This window comes from Balaenoptera musculus, chromosome 9, assembly GCF_009873245.2.
Source record: "Balaenoptera musculus isolate JJ_BM4_2016_0621 chromosome 9, mBalMus1.pri.v3, whole genome shotgun sequence".
Classification (NCBI taxonomy): Eukaryota; Metazoa; Chordata; class Mammalia; order Artiodactyla; family Balaenopteridae; genus Balaenoptera; species Balaenoptera musculus.
Window position 1 is genome coordinate 91,334,691 of NC_045793.1, and position 20,475 is coordinate 91,355,165.

General features: G+C 45.6%; 1 protein-coding gene across 1 annotated transcript in view; it reads right to left on the reverse strand.

Moving 5' to 3' along the window:
• Positions 1–20,475, reverse strand: part of COG5 (component of oligomeric golgi complex 5) — a 281,556-nt gene that overhangs the window by 2,771 nt on the left and 258,310 nt on the right. Inside the window, exons 19-21 of the mRNA XM_036862985.1 lie at positions 15,705–15,781; positions 5,592–5,718; positions 5,070–5,149 (exon numbers count right to left, since the gene is read on the reverse strand). Coding sequence (XP_036718880.1) covers positions 5,070–5,149; positions 5,592–5,718; positions 15,705–15,781 — 284 coding nt within the window. The remainder of the gene's footprint in view (positions 1–5,069; positions 5,150–5,591; positions 5,719–15,704; positions 15,782–20,475) is intronic.

Genomic DNA, 20,475 nt, shown 5'->3' on the forward strand with positions numbered 1-20,475 from the left:
ATGAACCTATGAAGCACTCAAATACGGTTTTCCCCACCGCGCTTCTGATGGCCTCAGATTCTCCATGTAAGGAGCAAGTTGTTTACACTTCGACCGTGCATGACCACATTGCCATGTAAGGATCTGTGTGTTGGTTAGTTTCCCTCTTAATATGTAACAACTTTGAGGCTTGGGGCTGTTTTCTGCATTTATGTAGCCCCAGGACCTAAGTGCTTGCCAAATGCAGGGTGAATGAATTTAAAAAAGTGAATTAGATACAGGAAGACAGAAAACTGTAATGAAAAAGACAAAAGCAATGAAGAAAGTAAATAAAAGAGAAGCATGAGTGCAGGGATCCTCAAAAGTACAGGCAAGCAAAATGGAATTTAATGCCCTTAAAGAACAATGTCCTGTGAGATGCCTTATTCGTGTCAGGGCTGAGCCTTAGATGAAGCTGTTTCTCTGTGAAAAAACTTGTTTCTTTTAGTAATGCTATTCAAGTTGCTATGGCATCCTGGGCAAACGCCCCACTCCCAACATGTAGTCCCTGCAGATTCACACACAGTAGAGAAACCCCCAAAGGCTCCAACTGTCTTCAAGACAATGGTGATGTATCAGTCTAAGAAATTAATGCACTGAAATTCACAGAAACTGTAATTGTTCTGCAATGAATGGGTTAGAGTCATTTTTATCTAATCAATGGACAAAAATCCACTTAGCAGTTTCATCTGCTTTCAAAAGGATAAGATATTACATAAAACTAGACAATATGTGGAAGAAAGTTCAGAAATGAGTTTGGTTAGTGTTTTTGGTCTTCATCAAAAACACCATCAGAACTACGGAGAGAAAAAAGATTAAAGCTGCCCTCCCACGTAAAATCAGAGCAAGATTTTCAAGCAATTATTACATTACTTCATTTGCTTGAGCAAAACATCAGCTTCTTGGAAGTCGGGCCAAGCATTATGTAAGAGTCTCAACTCTGGTTTGCATCCAAAATAGGAAGATTATTAAAGTTACCCTTATTGAAAAAAGAAATTAGTATAGGAATTGTGCAATTAGTAGAGGGAGGGTTTGTGGTAACATGGCAACACTGCCCAATGTGATATGAACTAACCAAGTGGAGGATTTTACGGAACACACAAAATTGATTTTTGTCAGGCAGGACCCATCAATGTGCTTAGTACTGAGATACCTAAATGACTTAAAAAACTACCATGTGCCTTTGCAGGCCTTCCCCTGACTCCATCCTCCCCTGGGTCTCACCTCAGGCACCCAGTTCCCAGAACTGGAAGGGATCTCGCGCCATAGGAACACCAGCTCCTATGAGACCAAACTTCACCCTCCAACAACAGGGATCCCGTGGTTCCGCAGAAGTGGAGGAGCTGAGGGAATGGTTCCCAGCCTGTGGGCCCCGGACGCCCAGAGGAGGGCAAGGGGTCCAAGGATGCACGGGGCACTGAGAACTGTCTGACGATTGTATAGATGAAAAGTACCAATAAGCAAATAAAGTCTGTAAACGGTTTTGACACCATAAAGGTGTTCCCCTACTGAGACTCAGGAAAAACAAAGGAGAAGCGGCCACAGTCAGAAGAGTTACTGTCCCACTGCCAATATCAAGAGTTGGTGCGTATGCGGCCAATCCTACCTCTTCTGCAGAACTTGAGAAATCTTTCCATCACAACCTGAGTCTTCATCTTTGCCGAGAACGTATTCAATACCTGCAGACCCCCAGGAGCTCCCCAGGCTGCCGCCCCGCCCCCGAGGGTGCACATGCCTGCCTGGCAGGGGCCGGGAGGTACCATCTTCCCCACTTACCCCACTTGGCCCCAGGAGTCACTGATCACTCCACTTTTAAAATTAACTTGACTAGGATCCATTCAAGCTCTAGAGAAATGTCTGGTGTCAAAAGGAAGCAGAAAGGAAGGCAGAAGAGAGGTCATTGCTTGCCATTTGTTCCGCAGCAGTGGCTGCTATATACCCTCGATCTGCCCTACTTCTGACAACTTAACACACTGCGCAGGGAGGAGATGAGTCTACAACAAGGTTTGCCCCCAAAGCTAAAACAAATTTACTGACATTTAAAGGGCAATACTCACCCTGGGTTTATCTACAGGGGCAAGAAATTCATCCAGTGGTGCTTCAGTATGCAGGGAGGAAATCAGTTTTGCAGTAACAGGTAAGAAAGAACGTTCTCTAGCACAAAGCTTCCTGCTTTGCCAGCAGCCTGGGCTGGAGCAGGGGCACGGTGTTTTGGAGTCCCCCGAGGAGGGCTCCATGCCCTGCTCAGCACCGAAGGCTCTGGTATCAGCCATGTGTGGCGTGATGGGCAGGCCTTATTCAAAAAGCTTGACAGCATTTCTGAGCATGGTTTTCGGTTGCTAAATATAGGCTCAGCAACAGCATTGCTGATGAAATCACTCGGGAGACATTTTTAAAAAGCAAAAGGAAGCAGATTTGTGATGTGCCCACAGCAGGACAACTGTCGTAGATGAGCTCAGTCCAACTCGTTAAGAGGACGAAGATGCACCCTGTCCCATCAACTGAGCCCTGCGCGCTCTGGCACTAGCCAGTGGGCTGCAGCTGAGCGAGTCGACGGGACTCGGGGAGGGCACCGCAAAGCCCCACACCGCCCCGGCAGAGTCCCCCGTCCACACCTGGGGCCTCTTCTGAGGGCAGTTTAACCAGACGCCGCACTGACGGTGACAGCTTCCCCGCGCGTCCCGCCCCGCTCCTCGCTCAGATACTCAGAGCTGAGAGGACAAGCGGCCAGCACGGAAGAAGAGCAGGGGCGCGGGCCACCCTCCTCTTTATCCACTGGCAGGGCCAGGCGCTCCCCTGGGCGCCGGTCGCCACACTTGAGGACTCGGCGCCGCTCCCGGATCTGGCGGGCTGAGGTCTCCTCCACGACCCCCACGGCCTCCTTTCTCGGCGGCAGGGGGCGTGGAGGGGGGTGGCTCGCCCTGGGCGACTAGCCTCGGCCCCGGCTGTGCTGCGGAGCCGCCCGGGCCGCTTTAAGAAACCCGGATTCTGGCTCCCAGCCCTGGAGATTCCGAGGCAGTCAGGGTGTGGCCTTGACACCTGGATTTTTCAAAGCTCGGTAAATGACTCTTGGGTGCAAACACAGCGGAGAACCACTTCAGCACACAAGCCCCAGGCTGGCTCTGGAGAACCCAACTCATCCCCTGCTCTTAGGCTCAAGCGAAGGCTGGTTTGGTGCCCTGGTCCCCAGGCTAAGAGCATTAGGGTCCCCTGGAAGAGCTGAGAATGGCTTCCAAAGTGATTTAAGAGGTACAACTGCCTGGCTTTGGAGAGTGAGGGTGACAGAGGAGTTGAATGATGGCTTCAAGGTTTTCTAGCTTGGCTGGATATAGGTGACAGGGACACCCCAACCAAGACAGGGAGCCTACATCGACAGAGGAATGGATAAAGAAGATGTGGTACTTATATACAATGGAATATTACTCAGCCATTAAAAAGAATGAAATAACGCAATTTACAGCAACATGGATGGACCCAGAGACTGTCATACTGAGTGAAGTAAATCAGACAGAGAAAGAGAAATATCATATGATATCCCTTATATGCAGAATCTAAAAAAAAAAAATGATACAAATGAACTTATTTACAAAACAGAAGCAGACTCACAGCCTTAGAGAATGAACTTATGGTTACAGGGCTGGCAGGGGAAGGATGGGGGGAAGGGATAGTCAGGGAGTTTGGGATCGACATGTACACACTGCTATATTCAAAATAGATAACCAACAAGGACCTACTGTATAGCACAGGGAACTCTGCTCAATGTTATGTGGCAGCCTGGATGGGAGGGGAGTTTGGGGGAGAATGGATACATGTATATGTATGGCTGAGTCCCTTTGCTATGCACCTGAAACTATCACAACATTGTTAATAGGCTATACTCCAATACAAAATTAAAAGTTTACAAAAAAAAAGAAAAAGACAGTGAGTCTAAGAGAATGAGCACGTTTGAAAGGAAAGATGATTTACTCTCAGCATTTTGGGGTTGAGATTTCTGTGGGACTTTGAGTGATGACATGTGACAGCAAGTTTGCTGGCCTGAGGCCCTGGGCAACCAAGATGAACCACAGACCCGAAGCCACAGGACAGAAGAGGTCACTAGAGTCACGGGTCTGGGTGAGCTCACCTGGGAACCAAAGTACAGATCGAACGTGAAGGGAAAAGAGCCAGGAACACACTGTGGGAAATGATGGCCTTTAAGGAGTGGACAGAAGAAGACAGTTCAGCAAACGAGACTGAGGGAAAATATGGCCACAGAGGTGAGAACAGAAACAGATGACTGAGGTGTCATGGAAGATCCAAGAAGGCAGGGCCTGTCTTGGTTTGCTTTGTGTCCTCAGGGCCTGGCACATGGTGAGTATCAATAAAAATAAGTGGAATCGGTCAGTTGATGAGCAGTGTCAAGAAGGAAGTGGTGGTCACTTCTAGCTAAAGCTGCAGAGTGATAAAGTGAGAACAGAAACATCTGCATTTGGTGGCTAAGAGGTCTCTGGAGATTTTGGTGAGGGAAATTTCAAAGGAGAGTGCTGATGGAAGAGAGATGCTTAGTAAGTCGTATGTGACAGTGCGAGCATCCCACCCTGGGCATGGCGGGGGTGTACGCGGGGGGGTGGGGTGGGGGTGGGTGTGTCTGCACGTGTGCACACACGTGCATAAATACACCTGAGAGGCACTAGGCTGCTGGGTGTCCTTGTTTTCTACTAATAACAGTATCACGTTTACTCCCATCTGTGTTCCACGACTTCAGTAACTGCCCCACGTGGAAATGAAGCAGAAAATGGAGCAAAGGCAAGGAGTCGTTCACAGTTGAGGTTGGTTTTCAAAACAGAATTGCATGGTTCTTAGGGCTGCATCAGGCACGGGACAGCACAAGAGGGGATGTGAAGGACACGGAAAGCAAAACCTGACGTGCCCCCCAGCAACGCGCCCGCCCTGGCGGCACTCCAGCAGGTGGGGGCCGGCCCCGGGGAGCACAACGTGGACACGCCCGCCCGGGCCCCCTCCTTCCTCCTCCCCGCATCCCCCAGGCCCTGGGTGCGCAGCCACGGCCCTACCTGATGAGGAGGAGCCTGTCCTTTTCAGAGGGATGGTCATCCAGCCACTGGGAGAAGCGCGCGTGGGACCACTCGGCTCTCTGCAGGGTGGAAACACGATCAGAGGAGAGAGGGTGAATCCCGTCCTGCGACAGCACGTGCAGGTTCAGGAGGATCGCAGGGATTCCCGGGGTCAAACACCTGCCCGAAGGCAGGCGGCACAGCCCTCGGTGCACCTTCCTGACTCCCAAAGAGCCTTTTGGGTTTGCCAATTGAAGGTGGGTCAGAAAAGTAAATGGGGCCTCCGTCAAAAAAGCTTTATGAACATAAATTACTTGTGTCACTATTATTTAAAGGGCTAATTCTAGATGCAGCAGGCAATTTTTACACTGCTGAGAAAGTAGGGGCTGGGCAGTGGGAATCTTTCTTCCTTCCTTAGGCATTTGCTGCCAAGACAGGAATCCGTGATTAGTAAGGTAGGAGAAGGCCGGGCACCTTCAGTTGGGGGAAGGGGCGGCAGTGGCGCATTCTTCACTTCCTTACCTGGAAGGGGGATCTCAGCTCAGGGGGTGCTCTTGTGAACAAAAACTGAATAATGATGCTGAATGGAATAACGTCCCCCAGTGCAGGGCTACTGGCCACGTGTTCACTTGTCTGGAAGAGCAGTGGTCTAAAAGAGGGAAACGCAGAAGTTATTTAATGCTATTCGATACAGAAAGAGGTGACTTGGTAGAAGAATCATAATAGCACATTAGTAGAATATAACTGCACAGTAGCGTAATAGCATAATATGCAGTAGAAGAATGAATAACAGCAGTCTTCCTACACTGGCTAATTCCTAACCATTTCTTAATCCCCTGTTTAGCCCGGAGACACACACACACACCCACACACTCTGGCAGGTGGACCTGCCCTTCAGCTCCTTCCTTGACCCCCAGCTCACTGCCTTTGGGTCTGACTTTACTTCCAGGTGACTCAGCAAAATCCCCTCTTAGAGCTCATCTGATGAACAGGCTAAAATCAAAGCACTTAGTTGAAGCTGTCAAGCAGCTATAACTAATAGGTTTGGTCAAAATTTTCAGATTTTATATAAAATCCTTCCTTGGGCTATAGTCTAATGTGGGTAAATTCAACCATTTTCTATACAGCTTTTCAAAGGGCAATTACGTCCTTGCATATACGAAATTATTACCTCACCGACCATCCCTCCTCCCTTCTGACACACTGTGTCTGGGCGTCACCATCCACGAAAGGCCTCCCTCATTTTACTGTGCTTCACAGATTTGGTGTTTTTTTAACAAACTGAAGGTTTGTGGCAACCCTGTGTTGTTAGATGATGGTTAGCATTTTTTAGCAATAAAGTATTTTTAATTAAGATAGGTACAATTTTTTTAGACATAATGCTACTACATACTTAATAAACTATAGTATAAACATAACTTTTATATGCACTGGGAAACCAAACAATTTGTGTGACTGGCTTTACTGTGAGAGTTGCTTTATGGCAGTTGTCTGGAACCGAACCTGTAATATCTCCGGGGTACACCTGCATTTTACGGGAGCCTGCAGGAAAATCTATCCCGTTACCAACCACCTACCCCCTTGTCAAAGGCTGGCAAAAATAATTTGAAACTTGTACTGACTCTTCCTTGGCTTTGGGCTCTGATGGATAAGAGTTAATTAAAGGCCAAGCTGTAGAGGCTGCATCTCAAGAGGAAAGATGGCAGCAACATCTCCTGACTGAGCAGCGATTCTGAAGTATGTAAAATAGCTCTGTAGCTGGGCTCTTTCTTCACCCCACGTGATTTACTCCAATCTACAGCTGAAGGCCTGAACGAACCAGAGACACGAGCTTCTTCACCACACTGATGATACACTCAAGAGTCAGCAGTGCTCTCAAAAGACAGTTGGTTCTGGTTGGATCCAGAATATATTGGAAAAAATGTCTTTATATTAACTATTCTATAAAATTTATCCCTGGTAGGGATTTTTCTAATTTCAACTGTTTTGTAAAACAACATTATTCTATAATTTGTTGTCTCTAACTACTGTGGAAACTTTTTAGTTCATCTGTGTTGCCTGTCACCAGACTTCCACGAAGCTCTGAACCAGGTCCTCCGCGGGAGCAGGGCTAGGGTCTTCCCACAGCTGTGGGCGGTACACTTGCCTTGAACACTTTCAAGGGCACTCATCTCACAGAGCTCCACACTGCAGAGCTTTAGGCAACGAGTCCAGCACCTACGCGGGTATGAAAACGTTGCTGAGGGAATTCTGGTTTTCCTGGAGGCATCCCTGTTTAAGTCCTTCTCTGTGTGTCGAAGACCCTGTCTCCATCTAGGTGAAGCTCCTAGTTTTAACAGCAGCAGCAATAGCTACCACACAGAACACTTATTTAAAGCTTTAGAAACGTGAACTCATTTATTCCTCCAAACAACCCTATGAGGTAGGCACTGTTACATCCCCATTTTACAGATAGGTAAACTGAGAGGAAGAGAAATCAAGTAAAAGCTAGGAAAGGGCAGAACATGGACTCAAACCTGTGCAGCCTGGCTCTTCATTTTGCCAGGCAGCCTCTTTTAGGATATCAACTGTGGCAACTACTCATGTTTTTAGAACAGATAGACTTATTCTCAGAGAGAAACAAAGACCCCTGGAGAAAGTACAACTTCAAACTGTTAACAATTCCTATATGGTAACCTGAGCAAAGTAATGTTTCCAGGACACCGTTTGAAGGCCATGCAGTTATTATCTCTTTAGGTATCCCCAAATTCTCTCCATGGGTCAAGGACCTCCAGTCACCCACATAATTGAACCATATCATCACAGTCTCTCTTGGAATTATTTTCACCCGGCATGACCTGAAGTTCTTGAGGGGTGGCGGGGGCGGCGATGAGTGCTTCGGTCTCAGAGGCCTCTGGAAGCTGACTCTGGGTGGGAGGGGAGGAAACTGCGCCCCAGCTCCACTTCCCGTAGCCTGGAGAACCCTTGTCCCGGCAGGGGAAGCTGAAACATCTCACAGCCCAAGGTCACCGGGTGCTGAGCAGCTGACATTCCCAGACTCAAAGTCAGCCTGGGGCCAAGCGCGTGTTTGAGCTGTAACAGGGCAAAGAGCCAGTGGAGAGGCGGCTCCTCCACTGGGTCACGGGCTCATCTTGCAGGTCTGGCGCTCCTGAAAGGCCACCCTGAGGATGTGGTCAGACAGGGGAGCTTGTGCCTTCACTTCTCTCCCGGCTGCCCCTGGTCTGGTGAGAGTCCTCCCCTGCCCCAGCAAAGCCCAATCTTTGCCTACAGCATGTGACATGGTAGGCTTCATCCTGAACCCTAGCTCATGACATGAGGAGACCCGGGGGGGTGGGGGGGGAGAGGCCAGTCCTGTATGACAGTCCTCCACTTCCTGAAGGGCAGCCACATGGAATCCTTTCTGCCTCCATGACAAAAAGATGACCAAGAATTTTGGTCCCCACTCTCTCTCAGTGCTCCCTATACGAAGTCCCACGTACAAATGCTTTAGAATTAAGTACTAAGAAACACTGGACTTTTTCCTAAGAATTGATATACTTCCTTCCTCCCGAAAGTGAGAATTACATAGCTGATTCTGTTCCTCTTTTATCTTTGGCTTCAGGAAGTTTAAAGTCAAATTTGAAACTTATCTACCACAATTAAATTAGTTTTATGGTTTGATTATTTGTGTTTCTTTGTTTTCCTTCTATATTCTTGATGCAAACTGCAAACAATCCAAGGGTAGGAAGGGAAGAAGGATGGGAAGGGGAGAGGGAGGGAGACGGAGAGGGAGGAACGATCAGTAACATGCCACAGCCGGCAGCCCAGCCAAGCCACACACGAGGCTGCTGACTGCAACACCTGCACAGGGCAGGCCTGAGAGAAACCAGCTCATTTTGAAACAGCATCTTCTGGTCAATCACCTGTCCCTTTGGAGAGCTCTGAGTCACAGCTGTTATTTTTCTGCCAAGACCAAATCTTCCACTCTAGCCACTAACAGGACTGCCAAAAAAGCCATGGAAAGCACAACTGGATTTGATTCCGTATTATGCATCACTGACATAATTACCTGTAAACACTGAATGCAGACATTTTGTTTCTGGTGCTTGTTTTAAGAAGCTGCAAGAACACAGAATGAGAACCTCCCTTCTCCCTGATTCCAGGTGGAATCTGAAATACCGCCAAGTTCAAAAAATACATCACCATCTGAGGTGATAAAAGGAACAAAAGGAAATTAATTAAGGTGTTATAAAACGCAGATTCCCCAAATGCCACAAAATCACTCTTAGAGAAAACACTCTAAGTAGCAGTGTTTTCAAGGTTAAACTTTACAGGCAGCTGGTATTTTTTTTTTAAATTTAATTAATTAATTTATTTATTTTTGGCTGCGATGGGTCTTTGTTGGTACGCCCGGGCTTTCTCTAGATGCGGCGAACAGGGGCTACTCTTCGTTGCAGTTTGCGGGATTCTCATTGCGGTGGCTTCTCTTGTTGCGGAGCACAGGCTCTAGGCGCGGCTTCAGTAGTTGTGGCTCGCGGGCTCTAAGCGCAGGCTCAGTAGTTGTGGCGCACGGGGCTTAGCTGCTCCGCGGCATGTGGGATCTTCCCGGACCAGGGCTCGAACCCGTGTCCCATGCATTAGCAGGCGGATTCTTAACCACCGCGCCACCAGGGAAGTCCCCAGCTGGTAGTCTTAATTAATCAAGTATTAGGTCCCATTAGAAAAAAATTATACTTCTAGTAGAAGATCTCCACATTTAAGTGATCCATAGCTGTGTAGCTGTCAGTCTTCTGTTAAGGCCAATTACGGAGCGGAACAAGACTCGAGTCCTGCTGTCCCGCGTCCACAGCCAGCATCCGGGGGTCCTGGGCTGCCTGCCGCCACCCGCACTGCAAAGCTCCTTTTGGTGAGGGCAGCCCAGACCACTGAAAATGTGCACTGAGACACGGAATCAGCAGAGAAATGAGCGGGGCAGGAGGGAAGGACACGGGACTCCTCCCTGCACTGGACATAGTGAGGGCTTCGGAGAGATGGGAAGAGGCCCAGATACGGTGGCAGGAGGGACTGTGTGTGTCCCAGGAGAGAACGGAGCAGGAGGCCGATGACTGGGGGTGAGTCCAGGCTCAGAGCAGAGAGGTGAGAGGCCCCCCGGGTTCCTGCCTTGGAGTCTAAGGCTGTCAGTCTCAGGGGACCAGGACAGAAAGGAGGCAGGGGTTTCAGGCAGACGTTCTCTGAGAATAAAAGCACACATTTGGTTCAAGGTTCCTGTAGCATCTCCTGGAAGGCTGTCTGCAGCGGAAGATGGGAGATGCGGCATTTCAGAGCAGGAGGTCACCGCCAAAGTGGGGAGTTTAGATTCTCTTTAACACTCTCTGACTTCTCCTGGATGAATCATATAAGCGTGCACATGTTGCTCTAGGACCCTTTGGAGTGCAAACAAGCGGGGACTTCTGGGATAAGACGCGGGGCTCGGTGGTTGCGAGCACAGGCAGTCCCGGGTCTGAAATGCAGCCCTGCGGCTCACACACAGTTCTCACATGTGCAGCCCCGAAAGCTTACACCCCTCAGCCTTGACTGCTGCCTGGCGGTCATCCCTAACTCTCATCTATCGTGGGAGGGCGGAAGGAGAAAGTACCAGGACAACGCTCAGCACAGGCTTAGCTTATAATAATCAAATAATGACTGTTAGAATAAAAACGACAATGAACTATCCAGCCCTCCACATTTACCCGGGTGCTCCTAGCACTACCAAAGTATTGGCAGACAGCAAAGCGAACCAAGCCCCAGATGTGGCTGCCTTCTGTCTTCAACGCTGACGTCAGAAACTTGGAATTAAGAATCCAGAAACCTTGGGGAAATCGTGATTGCAGAGGATGGACTGAGTGGAAAGAAGGAACAGAACACATCTGGGGGTCCTGGGGCTGGAAGTGCTCGTCACGGAGGCTGCAGAGACGGCCACCGTCAGGTCTGCAGACCTGCAGGCAGGGACCTGCACGGAACCTCAAGTGGCAGTTGATCACGGAGGTAACTGTAGACACGGGAACCCTCACCACTCCTCCAACTGAAAACTGCTGATGTGAACACTACGCTCTATAGTTACTAATGGTCTTCCTTCTCCGGGCCCCTCACGCTAACAGATCCATCCGAACAGCCCCTATCTCCTGACAGCTCTCAGTGCTCTTCCACTAAACCCAAGGAAGCTTCCAGCAGAGCAGGCTGTGGATATAATCCAGGGACCAGGCTGTTCCCTGGAAGCGGGCCTGCCTGAAGGCAGGGTCTGTGTCCCGGGCGGTGAGGGGCCTGTGGCTCTCTCTGTCCTTTGTCTCCCAACGATCTGCGCTGACAGGCCCCTGGCCAGGTGGAGCGAAGGTAACCTCCCTCACGGACACCTCTTGGGGGACACCGTCATGCTGCGGAGGGCTGGACAGGGACAGGGCCTCGTGGGTCTTGTGTACAAATACAAACCACCCAGGGGCAAGTCCCTAATGTCGGCAGCTTTCTGAGGCAGCATCCTCTCCGGGGTAAAAGATTGCCACTGCCTGAGAAACTCTCATGTAGACAGTAAAAGGTAAATGCCTGCAAGAGGCTTGCCAGCCTAATTAAAGAGTCCACTGACATTACGTCCAAGAGAAGTGCCCTGTGGCGGGTGGCTGCCTGATGAGGGGAGGGTGCGCCTGCCAAGGCCGGGGCGTCCGGGGAGGGGGGAGGGGAGGCTGCACCGGGGTCTGGGCTGGAGACGCCCTGCCTGGCACCGTCACCCTCCCTTGCACTGGGCCTGCTGCCCCCTCCTGCAGCCCCTGCCTCTAAACCTGCTGGGCTTTTGGTTGTTTGGCTGCCTGTTTTTCTTGCCCCCCAACCCTTACTGTATAACGTTTTAGTATATTTTATATTATTTTTAGGCTCCCTTGTTATTTTTAAATGGATGGAACACTGCAAGAGGGATTGTTAAATATATTTGTTGACTTTTCGAAGTACAAACATAAAACAACCAAAGCAAAGAACTTCAAAAATATAGGAAACCTCTAAAGGAAAAATCACTAGTAACAATGCTACTCTCCCAAGGTAACATTTTGATGTTTATCCTTGATTTTTCCTCTCCAAACACACATGCTATTATTTTAAAAATAGTAGGGATCCATACCATATATACTGTTTAGTAGCCTTTTTCATTTCGTAATGCATTAGGAAGTACTTTTCATATTCTTAGATATTAACTAACAACATAACTTGTTAACGGCTGCATATATTTGATCCTATGAATGTGGCATATTTTATTTAGCCAATCTCCTACTGACTGCCACTGAGCTGGTGCTGATGTGACTCGGAACCTTTAGGGAGGAGACCCATGAACAAGAGACCAGGTCAATTACGTACACGACCACTGGACGACACCTTTTCCTTGTCACAGCACACAGCACAGACGGCAGGGTTAACAAGAATGGGCCCTGCCACTGCAACTGCTCAGGACTAATTTTAGAGAAGAGACAGATGTCTTAACAAGTTTTTGCAGGTAGCAAATAAAGTGCCTAGAACTGGGTTACGAGAATAAAGACAACTCTGTATTGACTCACTCCTCTCTAGGAAGGGACTCTGTAGGACCTCCACATGGGGAAGCTGTCCTAAGTCAATCACGACAACTGCCGAGAAGCTGGCGGAGCCGGGGCCTTTCCCGGCCATGTATACAGGCAGAGGCAGGGGGCACTGACATCCCTTTTCTCCAAAGATGGGACCTGAAACCTTCTTTTCAGACTAGGGCTAGATTTGAACCCCAGAATATACTACGCTTTCATTTTATTTCCTGATCCACTTAATCTTAACATCTTTATCAAATCGTGTCCAAGACCTCTCAAACAACTGAGAAAGCTCTAGGATCAATCAGAGAGATTTCTGTACATTCAATATATCTTTAGGAATATGCTGATAGATATAAATCTCTGTTAGAATTTTTCACTGAATTCAAGATATGGAGAAGTCTTCATAGGCAAAGCACAATTACTCTTATTATGTATGTGCCAAGGCCTTAGGAGCTGAGGGGTGTGCGGGAGGAAGCTCAGGGTTACCAGAATCCCAGGAGAAAAGGGCATAAATCTTTATAGATGGAGAAAGGGACAAAACTCTGCCCCTATCACTAGAGCAGCTGAAGTTCAACAATAGAGGGCCCTGTGGGGCTTCCCTGGTGGCGCAGTGGTTGAGAATCTGCCTGCCAGTGCAGGGGACACGGGTTCGAGCCCTGGTCTGGGAGGATCCCACATGCCGTGGAGCAACTGGGCCCGTGAGCCACAACTACTGAGCCTGCGCGTCTGGAGCCTGTGCTCCGCAACAAGAGAGGCCGCGATAGCCAAAAATAAATAAATGAATAAAAAAAAAAAAAAAATAGAGGGCCCTGTGAAAAAGGTGAGAAACCATGGGATGCAAAACATTAGTGGGTCATGAAACCAATTAAATGGGTTAAAATAACCAACCAAATGAAAAAGAAATGTCAGAGAATATCACATGAAGTGAGAGTAATTAGTGTTTCATGGCACACGTGTGTGTGCATGTGTGTGTGCCTGGGTTTGAGTGTACTTGTATGCAAGTATATGCCAGATGGTAACATAAAATCTCTCTTAATGTGAGTCAGGGTGAAACTCTGGAAACACATCTAAGATTGACCATTGCCCCATGAGAGAAGCTAGCTATAAAAAACAAAGGATTTTAAAATATTATACACTAACCAATCATTAATTTTTTATTCCATAAATAGATACTAGAAGGTGTCACTATTCAAACTTTAAACGCTCCTTTAAAGAGTCCTTCTTTCATGTGAAAACTGGGAGGGTTGACAGAAAATCTTAAATGAATTAAAATAGAACTGTTCTTATGTGAAACCTTAGAATGTGTATCTCCATACTGTGACACAACTTTAAAAGCACTTGGAAAAAAAAAAAGCACTTGGATAAAGGCCGTCTTGCCTCAGCAAATAAGATAAGCACTATTTTAATACATACACGTGGAATAAACAACTAAACATGGGAGCCAGCACTATCAAAAATAATAGTCTAATCTTAAAATAGCAAATCCCTAATCACAGCTTTTCCCATGCCTTTTAAAATAACTAGTTGGTTGATATCCCTCAACATGCTAAGATTCTGTTACTCAGGGCAGTATTTGATCATCCAACCGGGATTGCCGTGTTACCATCATACTCAAAGTAAGTGACTTTACAAGAGTTTTATTAAGGTTATTTTTATGGTACATACAGATGACTGGTGGATCGGTTACTCAGTACCTCTTAATCTTTTGACTTGTCCATATTTGGTAGTGCCAAACCCTAAGGCTTCCAAAATATTTAAATACTTTATAAAAGGTTTGAGCTAATCCAAAGAAGGTATCTGAAAACACTTGTGATCCCACTTTAAGTTTTTTTGAAATCCAACTCAGATGGGCATCTGAGAAAAATATTTCAGACTCCTGTGTTGGCATTAAAAAAAATCACTGCCAGTTACTCACAGGCAAAGTAAAGGATAAGTCTTCCCTTTCAATCAACAACCTTGGGTTCATTACACTTGAATTTTCTACCAAAATCTTGGATGACATAAGAGAGTGAAGCAATCTTTTAAAGAACATACTGCTTCTTGATTACTCTAGTTTCTAGTACTGAGTCAGTTTATAGAAAGCCACATGCCTGGACTCTCTTACCTATCTTTATAAAGAAACATTCAAAAACCATTATGCTTTTGGATATTATGGAGAGCTGATATCAAGGTTTCCCATCTGGTATGCTGTGGTCAGAAAATGGTTATAAGTATTATGTTGATCCCCTTGGCCCTCAGGGTTGGTCATCGTTTTATATGTATATATTTTCTATGTGTGCCATGATGTGAAAAAGTTTGGGAAGTTTGGCTTACTGAAAAAACAGCCGTATGAACAACATCCTTTTATCTTCTAAAATCTGATACTTAAGACCTAGTCATTAAGCTATTCAAGTCTTTAAAATTTGAGTTGGTAAAAGGTCTAAGTATTCAGCACTGAAAAGGATTTTCCTGTTAAATTGGTATATTCTTAGATCATGAGTTTGAATTAACTCATTGTTTTTCTTTTTGAACTGGTTTCTAGTAAGCTCAATCCCAAATTTTGTGCTCAATTGCATTAGCCATCTTTAGCCTAAATTATCTACTACATTTACAGTCATTCCCTGCATTTCACCACTAAACTCAGTTCTTCTAATACTCTATTTAATAGTTTTGTTAGGGAATGCAACTTGTGACCTTTTTAGAAGTAGACTGGATTGGAAATGATAAATGAACCAATAATACTTTCAGAAAAAGACATCTATAAATTATGAACTGCCTAATATTACTACTCAATATATTTCTGTAAGAATGGAGAATAAAAAAATAAAATCCCCCTAGAAAGAGCATAATAAAAAATTTACCAGCTCAATCTTATGAACTGCAACTCAAAACTAACACATACACAGACATACATACATACACTAGTCATCGCATGTAACACTATATAAATTTCTGGTTTGAAGAATAACTTTCAAATGCCACTTTTGTACATCACAAAATGGTTGAATAATGGCAATTTCATACAGATCAACATGAATAGGAGAGGATTTATCTGCTAATGGGATATGGCTATATTAACAGCGATAACAGAATTATGTCTCACCTGAATGACCTCAGCATTCGATAGGACTTTCCTAAATCAGATACTCTTCTGCAGAACGGACCCACAGCCAGCTCCATCTGAAATATTAAAAGATATCCCCAGCTTTTTACATCAGAATCTTGAAGTGAACTGGGGACACACTTGGATCACAGAAGGTTGTAGCTTGCAGTAAACTTAAATTTTATCTTCACTGTGAGGCAGGTTTTGAAAGTCAAATTTATTGAAAGGCAAGAGCTTAGATAACTTCTGCATTTATTTACTAAAGAGGCATAAGATAATTCCCTTCAAGAAGAGAAAAGCATTTTTTGTTATGTAAGAGGAGAAAGTTTAGATTGTTTTGCTCCACTGAAAAATCAGAAAAAGGAAGGTTTTCAAGCCTGCCTGTGTGGCTATACTTTAAGCAGACATCACAAGCCTTTGTACATTAACATAAATGATGACCGTTTTCACCAGGCTGGCTCAGGGGGTTAAAAGCACTGACTCTGGAGGCAGCACACTTGTGTCAGAATTTCTGCTCTACAACGACTAGTTGTGTGGCCCTGGACTTAACCTCTTTACGTTCCAACTTCCTCATCTGTGAAATGAAGGTAATGCCTATCATAAAGTTATGCAAGTGAAATAGATAATTTCACAAAGCACTATGTGCACGGCATATAGTAAGTGCCTGTTAAATGTCAGCACTTATTATCGTATTTTAAAAACTTCCCCCTTTTAAATGTTAGTGAATTAATTTGTTTCCTGACTGAAGAATTTAGCAACTACTACTTTCACTTCTCTTTATTTCCCTCCTTTGACTGGAAATTTTGTCATTAATTGGAGTTTTAGGCTACCTGTTCTTTATCCACCAAGCGCATATGCAAAATTTTTGCATATGTGGTACTCAGATGATAAACCATCTCTCTATACTCGCTATAAACAGGACCCTGGTAAAGAATAATTTAGAAAATGACTGAGAAAAGGCTGCTCCCTGGTAAATCAACGTCTTTCTTCAGGAAAAATATATGAAAGAAAAATGGGGTTTCTGTCTTGCTGGCCATCTTTCTGAAAAACTGTTCAAATCTCCTTGACATTGGAAGACCATGGCGACCTAATCACTCACTCATCTGAGAAACATTTTTGACTCCAGGCACCAAGCTAGACAGGGGGATAAGAAGATGAATTAGATGGTCTTGCCTCTGAGGAGCTCTCTCAAATTTATCAAAGAAGGGGATATATATTTATTTAAACAATATAATTTTTATTCATCTAAATTTTAAGAGAGGTACATAGACACACATACACACATACTGATTACTATTAAGAGAAATGACAAGTGTGAAATCAAATGTACGAACTGAGTGTCGGGGAGAATTGCAGGGCAGCTTTCTTTCTTCAGATGGTCTCAAGGGTGAGTCGTGACTGGTGAATTTCTCTCCTAGCATACAGAGGACGCAGTATATACCCTGTAGGTTCTAGAGGGAAACCAACCTCACATGATTAGCAAAGTCTCTAAAATACAAAAGAATAAGTAAATAAAAAGAGAAATCTGAGGAAGAAAAGTCAGACTCTTGCCAACAATGCAGAAGGGAGCGGCCTCGACCCAGTGTTCTCGAAGGCACTGGGTGATGGGCTGTTCCCTGGGATCTGTTGATTCACCCAATGGGAGCTTCTGGTTTCCTACAGAATGTGGCATTTATTTTATAGTCAGCGCAGAGTACAAATGTGCTATCACGTACCTATGACTGTGTGTGTGTCTCTGTGCACGTGTGCTTATAACGGTTTCTTACACACTGAAATTATGTGAAGTATTTTTCATGAAATGTTTCTGTCAGTTTTTTTTTTCAGTTACCCTAGTGGGCTTCATCATTTTCAAAGATTAAACCAAACAACCTTTGCCTTAGCACTTGAGCAGGATTGAATGTAAGACAAATAAGTGGCTAGGAAAAAATTACGGTATGAGAAAATATGACCTTGAATGGCTGGGTCACCTAGAAATGACTGCAGATTTCTATGCCATAGGACAATTTCAAAACGTTAAATGTTCAAAATAAATTTTTCATCCATCAAGGACCTCTAGGGTACTAAAAACCATCTTCTTCTGCCAGAGTTCCATTAAACAATAAAGGCCATGTTTCTGAAGGGCAGGAATGTTCCTTTTAGAGGAGGTGACTCTGCAATTAGCTGTAGATACAAAAATGGCATCTGCAACTGCCTCTCTCCAGCTCTCCTGTTTGGAGGGAACGAACAGTCAGCTGCAGGCGTGGTGAACTAATTACATAGCTGCTCCGTGCCCACCGCAGACATTTGGTTAACCACAGGGCATCTTTGGATACTCCCAGGGCATTCCTGCCCTGATACTGTTCAGGAGAAAAGGCAATAGGAATTAGAATCTTGATTATTTGGGGTTCTTCCCTAAATTTATACTTCCAGGCAAAAAGCAAAATAGATATAAATGTATAGTATTTCAAGGGCACCAGAAATAAAGAGAAACTGCTCAGAGTGCCACTGAGTAAATGATTTAATGCCAACGTCAAAAGCCATCCTGTCCCTCAGGAAAGAAACACAGCTGAGGGGCAGAGGGCAATGTGTGGCTCAGAGGGCAGTATGGACAAGTCCCCAGAGAGACTCTGAATCAGCAGAACCCCAGTGGCCTTGGACCAGCTTAGTGCTTTAGAAGTGCTGTGTGATTAGTGTAAACACAGAGACCATGTGGTCACAGTAGGGAATTAATTACCAGGAGGAAAGCGCCTCATGCCCGTGACCTGATTCCTAGGGGGTGTGCGTTGGGCACTTCCCTCATCGTGAGCCCCCCCAGATGGCTCCCTGCAAATACATACTCTTTCACCTGTGCAACGACACCAGTGGGGAGAAGTTAGGATTCCTACAGATATCTTTAAAACATATCATCACCTGTCTTTGCAACTGGACTTTATGCCAAATAATCAGCATTACCAAACCTACCCTACTGGAATCTTCTGAGCTCTTTCTCTTTCTGTTATTTATGCCACAAAAGCAGGCACTTTTTTCACAAGAACTCTTTTTAAACCCATAGAGGATTTGTGTGGTCTTGATTCCAATGGCCTCAATGGCTTTGTTTAATTTTGAATACAAATCGGTAGAACTTTCAGTAATGAGGCAGCCAAAAGGCTTTCTAGTCCCAGGTGATGCCCGTCATGAATATAAACGTCAGGGCAATGCCATCTCAGGGTTTTGATTCACCCCAGAAAAATGCAACCAAGTACGAATCCCGAGGTACAATGCCACATAACTGCAGTTGTGGGAAGAAACCACATCAAATGAAACAAAAGCCCTCAATTCACTTTAATGTTTTTAAAATATGGGGGGAAGATATAACAGCTGGATAATACTTGCCAAAGCTACTGGTCACGACCATGACTAACTTCAGAAGTGCTGGCACCTGTCTTTCCTGCGCCCACGACCCACAGGGCCGGGGAAGCAGCCGCAGAGTGAGTGGCACGAGGTTCTGAAACAGGGACACTACCCCGAAGTGAACCAAGCAATCAGCCCCACGGAGGCTGCAGCACCCAGTGTCACTGCCGGCCTGCAAAGGATACTCTTAACACCGAGTAAGAAATGGAAAACGGAGGCTGCCCTGGAGCATAAGTTAGTGATATTGACTGATGAGTTTCATTTACCTTAAGGGAAGGGACCTGGGGAAAGGTTTGGTTTACAGGCAACATGTCTTCAGAAAGAAGGAATGCCAAATAAAATCCTGAATGTGCGGTTTTAAGGAAGGTGGGAGCTCAACCCTGCCCCTGGATGCTACTTATTTTGAACAGGTGCCAGCTGTGGTAGCAAGGGTCACAGGACAATGCTCTCCAGCTTTCAAAACTCACAAGGTCACATAGCATTAAAATAAAAACAAAAACAAAAAGCCTTCTTCCCACAGCACTCTCATTTTGGCCATCTCCTGCTCGGCTGCCGCTCTAATTGGACTTGAAGTGCTGCCTCCAGGAAAGTGACTCAAGAACCAGCTGGAGCAGAATGCAAATAAACGGGTGGGGGAGGGAGCCCAGGGAAAGAAGAGGATAGGAAAAGAAAAACAAAATGAAGGAGGAAAGGGGGAAAGAAGAACAGACACCCATTTGAGTTCAGCTCACAGTGTTTTTAACAAGAGCAGGTCTTGGTACATCACTGTGTTTTCGCTTTGATAAGCAGCCTGTAATCCCAGAAAGGGACAAGTACGACAATATACAGAATTCACCTGTAACAACAGAACGTACAGGTGCCTGAAAACTAAGTTGATAAAAACGGGAAGGGTAAAAGAAGCCACACGAATGGCAACATTTACCTCCAATTTTCATGCTGAGGTTACTAAAGGCATATTTCACAAAGGAAGGCTCTTTACTCTGACCTAGTGGTCTCAGGCATATCATTTGGGGATGAAAATGACTAATTCGAGACCAGTTAATATGCAAAGAGCCTGGCTCTTGAAACATTATGATATGTACCTGTTCCTCATTGTAACTGTCAGGTATGAGGGAGCGCCTACAACCACCGCCTGGTACAAGCAGCCCGCCACATCCTTTCCTCGGAGTAGGAATAATGAACCAAGACTTGCTCCCAGATACACACAGGAATAAAGAGGGACACTACAATTTGTCTATCTTTACAAACAGGAAGGATCTGGCACACCGCTAGGAATAATCCATTCGAATAACTATTTAGACTAGTAAAGCTAACAGCTTTCAAAGGCTTAAAAAATAAGTTCACCTTTGACATGCTATGTAAATATGAATTGTTTCTGAATCTTTTTTTAATGAAAGTGGAT